Source organism: Suncus etruscus, chromosome 19, assembly GCF_024139225.1.
Source record: "Suncus etruscus isolate mSunEtr1 chromosome 19, mSunEtr1.pri.cur, whole genome shotgun sequence".
Taxonomy (NCBI): domain Eukaryota; kingdom Metazoa; phylum Chordata; class Mammalia; order Eulipotyphla; family Soricidae; genus Suncus; species Suncus etruscus.
The window spans coordinates 16,238,504-16,252,074 of NC_064866.1; the positions used below are offsets into that span (position 1 = coordinate 16,238,504).

Below are 13,571 nucleotides of genomic sequence, written 5' to 3' on the forward strand. Positions count from 1 at the left end.
CATATTTATAGACATTTCAACAAGGCTAAGAATACAGTGGGTTCTCAAATATATTGGTTGAATAAATTAGGGAGTGAATAAATATGTAGGGATGCACATTAATAAAACAAAATGGAAGTTTCATATCATTTACTTTTCTTATAATAATTGTGATTTTATATGTTTATTGACTAATTTCCAAGTATAAAAAGTCAAGGTTGTTGAATTAATTTAGTTATTTTATAGTAGTAAGTTTATCTATCTACATAGTCTATGTTTATATCAAGAAAATTGAAATAAAATGTACCATTTCTTTACCCATTACTACTTGTGGACTTTAAATTACAGTACACCATCATTGTGAAATTTAAATATAATTAATTTGTATTTTAAAATATTTTATAAAAATTATATTTTTTGGTTCTTGCTTAATTTTAGAGTAGAAAATTTACTTTAATACAGAGAATAGAATGAATTCATCAGGAAATAATCTTTTGTTTTAAAACAAAAGACTATTGAGTTAGATAGAAGTGCTAGTGAATATATCCCATCAGAGAAGATTATGATAATTAGTGCAGAGTGCTCAAACTATTCCTGACTATGACCCCTTATAATTGCCAAGGTTTCCACTTCTGCAAGTTTTACCTGTGGCCTCCATCTTGGAGGCTCATAGAAGACTATATGGCCCATGGTTAAAGAAATGCTGGTTTAGAGCATTAAACTAGTGGAAAAAGATTTTTATTAAAGTATGATTTGATGAGATTTTTTTTGAGATACATATAAATGGATATTGACTATCTCTCAAAACCTAGCTGACAATAAACACTGAATTTGGAATCATTGGAAAATCATTTGAATATTTCCGATAATATCCAACTCCCTGAAGTATAGAAAATGTAAGTTGTATTAGACCAAGGTTACAGAGTAGAACAAGTGAAATTCAATTATAACAGAAGAAAGATTGAAATAGATTACATTCTCCACTCTATTTAAATGCCAAGCCAAATTTCTAAATTCAAGGTTTTCCCCATTCATGAATATCATGAGTATATTTTAATAATTCTAGCTCACAATGCATTTAAATTCATTTTAAAATATTTTCCTAAAGAATAAAAATCTGGCTCAAACTAATAGTAGAAACAATACATAATCTGTAATTCTCTACTTGTAAAAGTCTATATGTGTAACTATATTTTTTAACAAAACCATTTGGGAGCTAATATTTTGTATAACTAGACAGTATTTGAGCTGTTCCTAGCTTGAACAGAAGTGTTGAGTCTATCGTAACCTCTTTCTATACATATTAATACTTTCATCTCCCTTTCACATCTGGGAGGAAAAGAATCAACTCAACGCATTCATTTAACAAATTAATTCCAGAAATATTTAGTGTGTTTTGTGATGGGTATAGAACTTAAAGTTTAGTTGAGTCAAAATCTCTTTAGGATTCTGAGTAAAAGTATTATTAATGAGTGAAATGTAGCTCTACATTTCATAAAATATAATTCCAAATTTCACATAAGATTTAGATCTGTAAGACTTTAATGTGTAATGGGCCCCATAGTCAGAAGAATGGAAGAATCAAGGATCAATTCTTGGGAAAAAGATATAATAGAGTAACTTTAATATTCTTCAAGGAAAAAATAATACAGCGAACAAAAGAAAGATAAAGAAGTCTTCGGGGCCGAAGAGAAAGCATGGAGGTAAGGTGTTTGCCTTTCATGCAGAAGGTCATCAGTTCGAATCCCGGTGTCTCATATGGTCCCCCATGCCTGCCAGGAGCAATTTCTGAGCATGGAGCCAGGAATAACCCCTGAACACTGCTGGGTGTGACCCAAAAACCACAAAAAAAAAAAAAAAGTTTGCAATTCTATTGGTACTTGATCCAGCTGCAGTACTTGTCCCATTGATGAAAAATTATAATAAACTTCATTTTCTTCATGTAGTTAGAGTGAATCATATATCTAGAATAAGCTAAGCCTAAGAAGCCACTACAATTTGCACGATTGTCTCACTACTTATAGTACAGGTCATACCTGAATACATAGCCCCACTTGGATCAATACCATATTGATTAAATGTTCTCTATTTTCACATTTTCTTTTGTTCTTTAAATCCCATTTCTAAGTCAGGGCTTAAAGTTTTCCTAAGCACAAATCCTTACCAATCAAACCATACAAATCCAAACAAATCAAACCATACATGAGCATGGCCGACACCTCACATTCATTATGTATCTGATTTTTTGTGTTTCTTTAAGTGGGAGATCGTTCAGAAATATTTTACTAGGGATTTTTTTTGAGGGGGCAACCCTAAGTGTAACCTGAGAGTAGGTGGAAAAGTCCTGCCCAAATTTCTATCTTAGAGATTATGGGAAAGACATGCAATTTCGTCAATGCAGAAACATTGACATTGTGATTAGTCTAACTCTATTAAAGTATTATTATGTGAGTTTGACTACATTAACTTTATTATCCAAGCTCTAAATGATATCTAAGAAACATTAGGCAATCTACTCTTGAATAAACTATGTAAAAACTCTACCCAGTAGTAGCAGAACTAGAAGAGTGAAGATAATTGACAATTTTTTGCCCCACTGTGACTTGTCCAAGATCATATATTTAGAAATGTGTAAGAATCCTTTGTGGAAACCACTTATCATCTACTTGTATCTAAGAATGTATGCATTTTCCTGTTTTCATAAAAATAAATTCAGGGAATATTTAAGCCTAGATACTCATAATTATTGATAATTCTCCCAAAAACATTATAATATCTTATTTTCTCCTATCTGGTATTGTTGCAAGGCGTGTTCACAAATCATTTTCTTTCCTCCATAGAAATCCAACTTAGCTTCTTAAACACACACACACACACACACACTACTGTGTTGGGAGACATAACCTATCGTGATCTAAATGAGACTCAGGCCCTTACAAGTTCTACATTGGAGTCCCAAATCCAGCCCATGGCCCTTTTACTTTTATCACTGTGTCAAATTAGACCACCCAAAACTGTGTATCTGGAACTCAATAAAGATGTTTAGATCATAATATAACATGACACTATATTAAGCTATGCTAAATAACTGTAAAAAGCAAGTATATAATTATTACAAACTATACAACTTAAATGTGCTGTTGTTATTGTTTTAAGGTTGTGCCCTGATATAGTCAGGGCTTACTTCTGTGTAAGATGTGTCATTATCCAAGTAGGATAAGTCTCATACAAGATAAGTTTCATATCCCTGTACTGTGCTCTCTTTCTCTCTCTGACCACCAAAGTAATTTAAATTTTTATTGAGTACACATCAGACAATCTCAGGGGGTTATATTGTACCAGGACTAGAGATTTTTGCATAGATCCTATCACTCAACTAATCCCTAGCCTGCAAATTAAATAATTTTAATGCAGGTGTGCTTTTAAGAGTATAATGCACTACCTCTTAAAATACCCCATTATAAAAACAAATGAAAACTTTCCCTAAACTTTGATCCATAAGAAAAATGCATTAATTTTCATATTTTTAAACCTATGAAAACAATAATTCCTTGTTTTAATTACTGGGAACTTCAGTTCCCTGTAATAATACTTTTTAGTACTTTATGATCATGTATATTGCTTTATCCTTGACTTCATTTTATTTTTATATTTTCTCAGATTTCATCATGTATTTGGTTTTCATCTAGTAGAGCAGTTCTCATTTTAGTATCTGATCTCATTTATGTTAGAAACAGATAGATGAACATTTATCAAAAAGAGAATTTATAAGTCTCAGGAATACAGGAAATGAACCTTGGGTTTGATCTTGACTCATAACAGGAACTTAATGAGTGCTGCCATTTTGATCTCACTCTGCCTCTTTTTTAAGAGAATCTATAAGAATATATTTATTGGCACAAAATTCACACTAAATATTTTAGAAGGAACTTTTTGAAGTGACAGAAAAATATCAAGCATTACCTGGAGAACTGAAGCTCCACTGTGAAGAAACTGAAGACCACTTTCAGCTGAGTCAATTCCACCAGTGGCTAAGATGGGAAATCCAGGCAAAGCGCGAGCTATGGCTGTCACAGCTCTTAAAGCAATGGGTCTAATTGCTGTGCCTATAGGAAATAAAAATTAACAATGGTCAATATATTGGCCACCTAAGCACATTACTTTATAATACTGACTATATTATGGTTATGGCACACTACATAAAATTAGGGTTTTATTTTTAACTCTATTTAAGAGGCAATCATATAGGGTCTGGAGTGGTGGCACAGTGGTAGGGCTATTGCCTTGCATACTACTGACCTATGATAGACTGTGGTTCGATCCCCCCAGCATTCAATATGGTCCTCCGGCATCCCACATGGTCCCCTAAACCAGGAGTGATTTCTGAGAGCAAAACCAGGAGTAACCTTACCCTAAGCATCACCAGGTGTGGACCCCAAAACAACAACAAAAACAACAACAGACATTCATGTATAAAATGCAAACATTGTTATGTTTCAAAGTATGCTAATTTTAATAAATGTATATTTATTTAACTACTTTGATAATATTATCACATGCAGCCTTGTTATGTGAGTATTGTAATTTTAGCCTGTAGAATAAAGTCATGCATATTACAATTTGATATATAGCAATATGCAAAAAGTAAAACATTAAAAACATCATACAAAGCACTTATGCAGCTGTTTTAAAAAGGAATAAGAAATAGCAGATTTTGAAAGAGAAAAATAATCATATAAAGTATATAAATAGATGTTCAATTCTGTTGTGTTTCTGCTAAGAACAAATTAGCTGATCTGAATAGAGACACTGTAAAAACAAGCAAAGTGTGGATGAATATACAGATTACATATTGCTTTTTACATGTTTTTCTTGTAATCTGAGGAAACATAGTGGCCCTATTTTATTAAAATATTTTTTGAAAATTTTTTGAAACTTGAAAGTTTTAATCAAGTTAAAAAATTTACTAAAGTTAAGGAGAAAGGACATTTCAATATATATATATATACATATATATTAATTGGTGTTACCAATGCCTTATTCTCTAATCATAATGAAATCAGCATAAATGGATTTAATAGCTTGTTTTAGTTATTATACTTTAACAAAGTTGCCTTTGACTCTCCGTGGTTCATACATCTAGAATAAGTAAGTGCATTCATAATAATTCAATATATTTTGATATTTTTTGTGCACATACGCCAGTCAAAGATTCTTTAAAGTGATTTTCTGAACTGAAAATATCTCTATTTGTGTAAAAAACTAACACTGCCTCAAATCAAGTTCTCCTAAATAAGTTACTGACAAAATCAGCCTCAAGTGGTAAGAACTCTGTCAATTTTTTACCACAAACATACTCAGGAAAATTAACAGTATGTATTTATTAGAGTACTCCCTTGAAGGAAGCACAAAGAGCTTTCTTTAAAATCAGTAGCTTTCTTTTTATTTTACTCATATCCATTTTTGATTAAATTATGTTTTAGTTTTTACATTGGTTTTGTTTATTTATTTGGTTTTTTTGTTTTTTGTTTTTTTGTTTTTTGTTTTTGTTTTTTTTTTGGATTACACCCTATGATGCTCAGGGGTTACTCCTTGCTCTGAGCTCAGAAATTGCTCCTGGCTTGGGAGACCATATGGGACGCTGGGGGGATCGAACCACAGTCCATCCTAGGTTAGTGCATGCAAGGCAAATGCCTACCGCTTGCCCTGTCACTTGCACCACCACTCCAGCCCCTGATTAAATCATGTTTGAGTAACTGATGCTTTTGAACTAAATACCAAAAATATCTGTGGAAATGTTCAGTTCTTTGTTCATCTAAAAAAGGCTTTTTCTAGATATTAGCAGTTTTCAGTGCTGACATGTCAGAATTTTATACTTAATGTTTAAAGTATAAGTTAAAAACAATTAGATGAGGACTCCACTGTCTCTTTCCCTCTTTCTGTCTTGTCTGTCTGTCTCTCTCTCTCCTTTTCTGTCTGTTTATCTCTATCACTTTTACTCTTTGTGTTTCTCTCTGACTATACCTGTCTCTCTCTCTCTGTTTGCCTCTTTCTTACTGTGTGTCTTATTCTCTCTATCTTAGTCTGTGTCTCTTTCTCTTTGTGTCTTTCTCATTTTTACTCTCTGTGCTCTCTCATTCTCTCTCTGTCCCTCTCTTTCTCTCTCTGTCTCTTTCTCTCTCTCTCTCTCTCTCTCACACACACACACACACACACACATACACACACACACACACACACACACACCTCTCACTCTTGCATTAATTTCATGTCTGCTCTGTGACTGTGTCTCAGTCACTCTCTTTCTTACCTCTCCCTGTCTGTCCCTATCTGTCTTTCTTTCTCTATCTCCATCTTTGTCTCTTTCTACCTCTTTCTCTAAAAAAAGAAAAGAAAAAGAAATAATTCAACCAGGCATGTTCAGTGTGTTATGTCTGTATTCTAGAAACTGAATGTCAAGATTTTACTTCTATTTTAAAGTACGTATTAGTGGTACTTTTAAATCATATTGTTATAGTGCTTAGGAGAATTTAACACATATGGTGATATACACATCTTTAGCGATGCTAAAAAGTGCCTTTAGAACAGAAGCTAAAAGAAATTTGTAAAATTCTTATAGGTAGATATTGAGATATGTGCAGAACAAACATGGTTAACATATTCAATTGATAGTTTCTTTATATACATGTGACTTTGAAGTAATAAAGAATTTTATATTTGACACTGGAGAGTAAAGGAAATTTTCGTGAAGCGAATAAATAATTTATTTCTAACTGCACTGTTAAAAGACTATCCAGTGACACTAAGGGGTAAAATTTCAAAGAGGTACACAGGGATTTGGCCACATATTCCAATTGATATTAATGGACATCAAATAGCAAAATCCCAGAACACAGCTTTGAAAATTTAACCAGTTATATTTAAAGGGCAACATTATTAAACAGGTGTTAAAAACAATCAGCAAGTCCACAATGGCATTTAAAGATGATCAGCTATGACAATAACACATTTTATATTTCATGTTTTTCCTCCTGTTATAAAACATAGTCAATCAACCCAATAAGCATGCAAACATTTTAAACTAATAAATATTTTTATCTTAAGAAATTTAGAGTAATTACTATATTAGTTGAAACAATTGTGATAAAAATGAAGAAACAGTTTTCTCTGATGACAGATAATAGTAAATTTAGTTTTTATTTTCATTCTATATTCCATTTGACTGATTTTTTTGGTAAGGCAACAGATTTAATATGAAATGTAATCTTCCAATTATCAGCATATTTTACAAGGAATAGTTTCGTAAAATGGTTCTCTTCTGCTATGGAAGGTTTCTAGAAGAAAATTGTAGGTAAATGAGAAGATATTTCTAAATGATTACATAAAAATTTCTTTTCAATTTTAAAATGACAAAAATTGTTTAAAAATTGGTTGTTCAAAATAAAACCAACTTTTGGTATAACGAAAATACACATTTATATCACACAGGGTTCTTACATGTGGCTATTAAAATTTTATATAAGTTTCTAGAATCAGTTTGTAAATAAATATTTGTTAAAATTATAACTATTGGAGTTGGATCAATAGCACAGTGGCAGGGCATTTGCCTTGCATGTGGCCAACAAGGAGGGACACCGGTTCAAATCCCAGCCATCCCATATGGTCTCCCAAGTCTGCCAGGGGTTGATTTTTGAGCACAGAGCCAGGAGTAAGCCCTGAGCACTGTGGGGTGTGGCCCCAAAACCAATATATATTTATATATATCACTAGTATAGTAATAACAAATTTAGGTCAAAAATAGGAAAAAAAAAGAAACCAGTTTAAAAAGCTTAAGAAATGTGATCATAAACTCCAATATTAACCAAAAGACATGGTTTAAATTAAGAAACTGATTGTCTATAGGCTTAAATGAATTCATTAAGAAATATGCAATTCTAATTAATCCTCATATATTTGCGGTGGCCAAATGAATACAAAGCCACTCTGTTACAACTGTGTATTGCTCCGATAAAAATCAAGTAGCTCCTGGGGACAAGGGGGTTAAAGAAATAGTACAGTGGGTAGAAAGTGTACCATACACATGGCTGACCAAGTTTTAATTTGCAGCACTTCCTATGGATCCCAGAATCTTCCAGAAGTGATTTCTGAATGCAGAGCTCAGGAGTAAGTCCTAAATACTCTTGGATGTGGGTGGCTCCACATTTTAAAAATTAAAGAAAAAAGTCAAGTGATTCTCATTTCCAGGTTTTGAAAACAAACGTTAGAGTCTGGTTTTACTATATTGTTTGTTATTATATTTTTTTGTTTTAGTACTACACCCAGTGCTTACTCATGACTTTACATTCAGGAGTAACTCTCTTGATATTGCTTAGGGCAAAAAAAATCCTACTAACTATATTATATTTAGTTTGAGACAAGTGCAGGTTTAAATAAACATGTAATCAAAACAAAACTGTATTACTAAAGTCCATTACTGCTAACAAGGCTTCCAATTTATATGAATTGACAAAATGAGTTAATTATTGATTATATACTTCTGTTACCTAATCAATCTAGGTCTTACATATGTCACATTTTAAATATAAGTGCAGGATGTAATTGTTAGAAGCAGCCTAAAGAACTACTTAGGTGAAACAATATTCCTTCCTCTCTGCTGCTCCCAAGATCATAAAGTCCTTATGTTAGATTTGGCACAGAATAACTCCCTCCAGTTTAAAGAATTTATTGCTCTGACACACAATATTTCTCATTAGGAAGCCCCATTTTATGATAACTGACACTGTCATTCCCAAAAAGATTTTTACTGACCCTATTTCCATCTTCTGAGATGACATCAACGAGAAGAACATCCTTTTCTACAAATAGTTTAATTGAAGACAATTCTATTTATCAGCCTGTCATGAGGAAGGGGAAGGTGGAATAGAACCACATGCAAAAAAAGCAATCTTGGACCTCCATTTAACACCATGCACAAAGGTCAAATCCAAATGGATTAAAGACCTTGAAGTCAGACCCCAAACTATAAAGTATATAGCAGATCACATAGGTAAAACACTCCATGACATTGACACTAAAGGCATCTTTAAAGAGGAAACATCACTGTCCAGACAATTGGAATCAGAAATAAACAAATGGGACTCTATTAAGATGAGAAGCTTCTGCATCTCAAAGGAAAAACAAACTAAAATACAAGAGCCAAGCACAAAACAGAAGAATTATTCACCCAATACCCATCAGATTAGTGGCTAATCTCAGCATTTACTAAAATATACAAGATAGTGAGAAAATTTAACAAGTACAATCATCTAACCCCATCAAAAAATGGGAAGAAGAAATGAACAGACACTTCCTCAAAGAAGAAATACAAATAGCCAAAAGACACAGAAAAATATCCACATCACTAATGATCAGGAAGATGCAAATCAAAACATCAATAAGGTACCATCTCACGCCACAGAGACTGACACACATCACAAAAATAAAAACACATGTCACATCATGTTTTTGTTGAATCACAAAAACAATCAGTGCTGGTGGGGATGGGGGGAGAAAAGAACTCTTATCCACTGCTGGTGGAAATGCTGTCTAATCCAGCCTTTCTGGAAAATAATATGGAGATTTCTCAAAAACTGAAAATTGAGCTCTCAGATGATCCAGCAATACCATTTCTAGGGGTATACCCTAGAAACACAGAAACACAATGCAAAAATGCCCTCTGCATGCTTATATTCATCACAGTGCTATTTAACTAGTCAGATTGGAAACAACCCAAAAGCCCAACAACAGATGAATGGCTAAAGAAACTGTGGTACATATACGCAATGGAATACTATGCTGTCGTCAGAAAAAAAACAAAGCCATGAAATTGTCCTATACTGGATGAACATGGAATCTATTATGCTGAGCGAACTAAGTCAGAGGGAGAGAGGTAAACACAATAGTCTCACTCATCTGTGGGACTTAAGAAAAGTAAAATATCATGTGGCAATAATACCCAGAAATAATAGAGATGAGGGCTATGTAGAAGCTTACCACAAAGAATGGTGAATAGAGTCAGAGAAACAACTACACCGACAACTATCATGACAAAGGTAGGTAGTGAGAGAAATAAAATGCCTGTCTCTAAGACAGACTGGGGTTAGCATAGATGGTGGGAATTTTGCACTAGTATAGAGTAGTGAACTCTTTATGACTGAAACCCAACTACAGACATGATTGTAATCATTTTGCTTAAATGAAGATATTATATATCAATTTAAACTCTGTAGTTAAAATATTGCAAAGCACATCATTTAAACCGTCTTATTTCAACTCATAAATTGAGGGGGAAATAATGGAGGGTACCAAGACAAGACAGTTGTATGAACATTAAATAGAAATAAAAAAAAATGATCAGACAAACACCAAATCCAAAGCCATTGACAACAGAATTGACATTCAATCTACAACATGCTAGACACAGAGGGAACCACTTATACTAGCAATCGGGGGGGGGGGGTAAAGGAAGGGGATATGGGATGCATGCTGGGAAGAGGGAGGGGGGAGGACAACATTGGAAGTGGAAATGCCCCTGATTCAATGTCACTATGTACCTAAAAATTACTGTGAAAAACTTGTAATTCACTTTGGTCAAAATAAAAATAAAAAAAATGTTGCAAAGCACAATAGTATCCTTTACAGATATATATAATCGATAAGTTATGTGTCTGATAACTACTCAGTACATACTAAACCAATCATTTATCTATTTATCTTACAAATGTGTAATTATTTATTTAAAAAAGCAATTTTATCAGAATCAAAAAAGCTCAAAAGAATAATCCATATTCACCACTTTGTGTCTTTAAACTTTACTTTCATCAAGGATAAATATCATTATCACCAATGCAATTATATTAATTATTTTGTTTGGGGCTACAACTGGCAGTGCTTAGGGGTTATTCCTGGCACTCCACTTAGAAATTACTCTTGGCAGGCTTGGGGAAATCAAATAGGATGTTGGGGCTAGAATTCGGGAGGGTAATGTGCAAGGCAAATATGCCCTAACCACTATGCTATCACTCCAGCCCAATATTAAGATATTGTAAGGCAAATAATACGAGTGTATGTTTTTTCAATTTTTTAATTTTAATCAAAGTGGATTTCATATATTTCACAGTAATATTTTAGGTACATAGTGATATTGAATCAGAGGCATTCCCACCACCAATGTTGTCCTCCCTCCACTCCTGTTTCCAGCATGCATCCCATATCCCTCTTTTACTCCCAATACTGATATTATAAGTGGTTCTCTTATGTCTAGTATGTTGTAAATTGGGTATCGATTCTGTTGACATTGGCTTTGAATTTGGTGTTTAAGTATATATTTTTAAGGATCAAATGCTTTAATTAATACATATAAATGCAAGCCCAAAATATAATTATGCAAAAGGCCCATGGATTTTAGAGTATTTACTTTTGAAGAGAATTTTGTTTTGTTATTATGAGCATACTAATATAATAAGATATAAATTGGAGAAAAACAATCATAATACTTAGGAGGATAGAGCATTCTATCCTGATATCTCAGGAGAGCCATTCAAACACACCTCCAAATTCTCATTTAGTAATTGGTAAGATTAACCGACTACAAAGGCAAAATTATCAAACCAAACATCAATTCAATATTTCTTCTTAAAAGTCAAAAAGTTCACGCACTGATCCAGCATAGAAGGATATGAATAAGAACATCAAAACCCAGGTTTATTGATTTAAAAAAAAAAGAGGTACAATTTTCTTCCCATGACAAGAGAATAGGAACTTTTAATAAGCAAGATATGTTAAACATATGCTAATTTGGATAACTGGAATTTTGAATAATTGAGTTTAATTCTGTTTGTTTTTTTTCTTTAATTATTTGACTCTTAGGATTGCTACTGTTATACAATTAATTGTTAGAGCTAAGTCCACAATAAACTCCCCGATAATAGCTCTAGCTGGCAATAAAACAGAAATTGGGTTGCAATATTCACTTGTGCTCACTGTGTATACAAAAAGAAAATGTAGTTTTAATTTGTTTACATTAATTAAAATATAATGGATAACAAATTCATTAAAAGTTGAACTTTGGCTGTCTAATCATTAATGGTAATTTTACTTCACTAGAAGAAAGAAAACACTACCAAGTCAAGAATATCAAGGGTTTGAGAGTTGAGAAAATTATTTTTCAAAAGTATATGTAAATCAAGTACCGATAATGTTTACTTTGTTTAAGCTTTAAATGTTTTTGTTTTGTTTTGTTTTGCTTTTGTTTTTGGACCACACTAGCGATGATCCTGGAAGTGTTTAAGGGACTATATAAGGTCTTAGGGATCAAACCTGGGCTGGCTGTATGCAATGCAAAAATATCTGTTATATTTTTTCTCTTACCTCAACAAGCTTTACATGTTAATGAATCTGATATACTGTTAAATAAGTGAACAATTATAAGTTAATTATTTGAAGGAGATAAATTTTTATCAAGGCATTGTGATCCCCAAAGATGTTAATAAAAGAGTTTCAAGCATAAAATGTTCTAACTTTGAGTGCATCGACAATGTAAGCATCCTTCTACCAGAAAATATGGGATACTTAAAAATACATATTTATACCTAGATTACAGTCCTCGAGAAAATGAGCATAATTCAACCAGAAATGGAATAACTGAAAGAATTGAGAATCATATGTAGATATATAAAATCTAAAGAAATTAAATGGAGAAAACAAACAGCTGTTTGATGTGTTGTATTGGTCCTGTTAAAAAAGCTGAAAATTAACTTCTGCAAGTGTTTAATTTTAGAGATACCCCATGTCTCCAGATCTTTATTACTATATTGATTTGCTTCATAACGATTCAGTGTGTTTATAGTTTATATTCAGTAACAGCACCTAGCACATGCCTGGTATATTTTAAAGCAATAGAATTAATATTATGCACCAGAGAATAAATTATTTTCCAGTCTCAAAGTGTCAGCTGCTGTTAGTGGAAAAGCAGGAGAAGTCACTCATGGAATGATTCTCAAATATACCAAATATAGAGTAAAGGGGAAGAAAACTTTGGTTTAAGTGATAAACTGGGATCAAAAACAAGTTTCTGTGACAGGAAGTCCATACTTTTTAGCTGTTGAGGTGTGACAGTTCTGCAATTATGAACTCATCTTCCTAGTGGTTTTTTTTTTTTTGCCTATTAAAATCAATATGAATATTGCCTTTGACATAAAAGTGCTAAGAGTTTGGTTTCTGAAGTCCAACCAATCTGGTGTTTCAGCTCTGTTACTTTATATACTTTGTGACTAAAGCAAAATCTCACTTCCTAAAATACCACTATCCCCTATTTGTGAAACAGAGTTAACAATAATAGTACAGTAACTTAGGGAGTCTTAAATGATACCAATCATGAAAAACAGTTGGCACAATGCCTAGTATATAGTATGCACCAGCTCATATTACTGTGAAAGCCAGAAAATGCTGACCAGAAAAATAAATGTTCATCTATATATGCAGTGAGGATTTGGGAGTAATACTTAAGGAGCATCAATCTCCTATGTGTAAATTTTAAAATCTTATAATTTATA

General features: G+C 32.7%; 2 protein-coding genes across 2 annotated transcripts in view; one reads left to right on the plus strand and one right to left on the minus strand.

The window, feature by feature from the left end:
- Positions 1-13,571, plus strand: part of PTBP2 (polypyrimidine tract binding protein 2) — a 954,659-nt gene that overhangs the window by 586,066 nt on the left and 355,022 nt on the right. The window lies entirely within an intron of this gene.
- The window catches only part of DPYD (dihydropyrimidine dehydrogenase), a 934,958-nt gene that overhangs the window by 169,069 nt on the left and 752,318 nt on the right, over positions 1-13,571 (minus strand). The window contains exon 19 of the mRNA XM_049765668.1: positions 3,943-4,085. Within this exon, the coding sequence (XP_049621625.1) occupies positions 3,943-4,085 (143 nt within the window). The remainder of the gene's footprint in view (positions 1-3,942; positions 4,086-13,571) is intronic.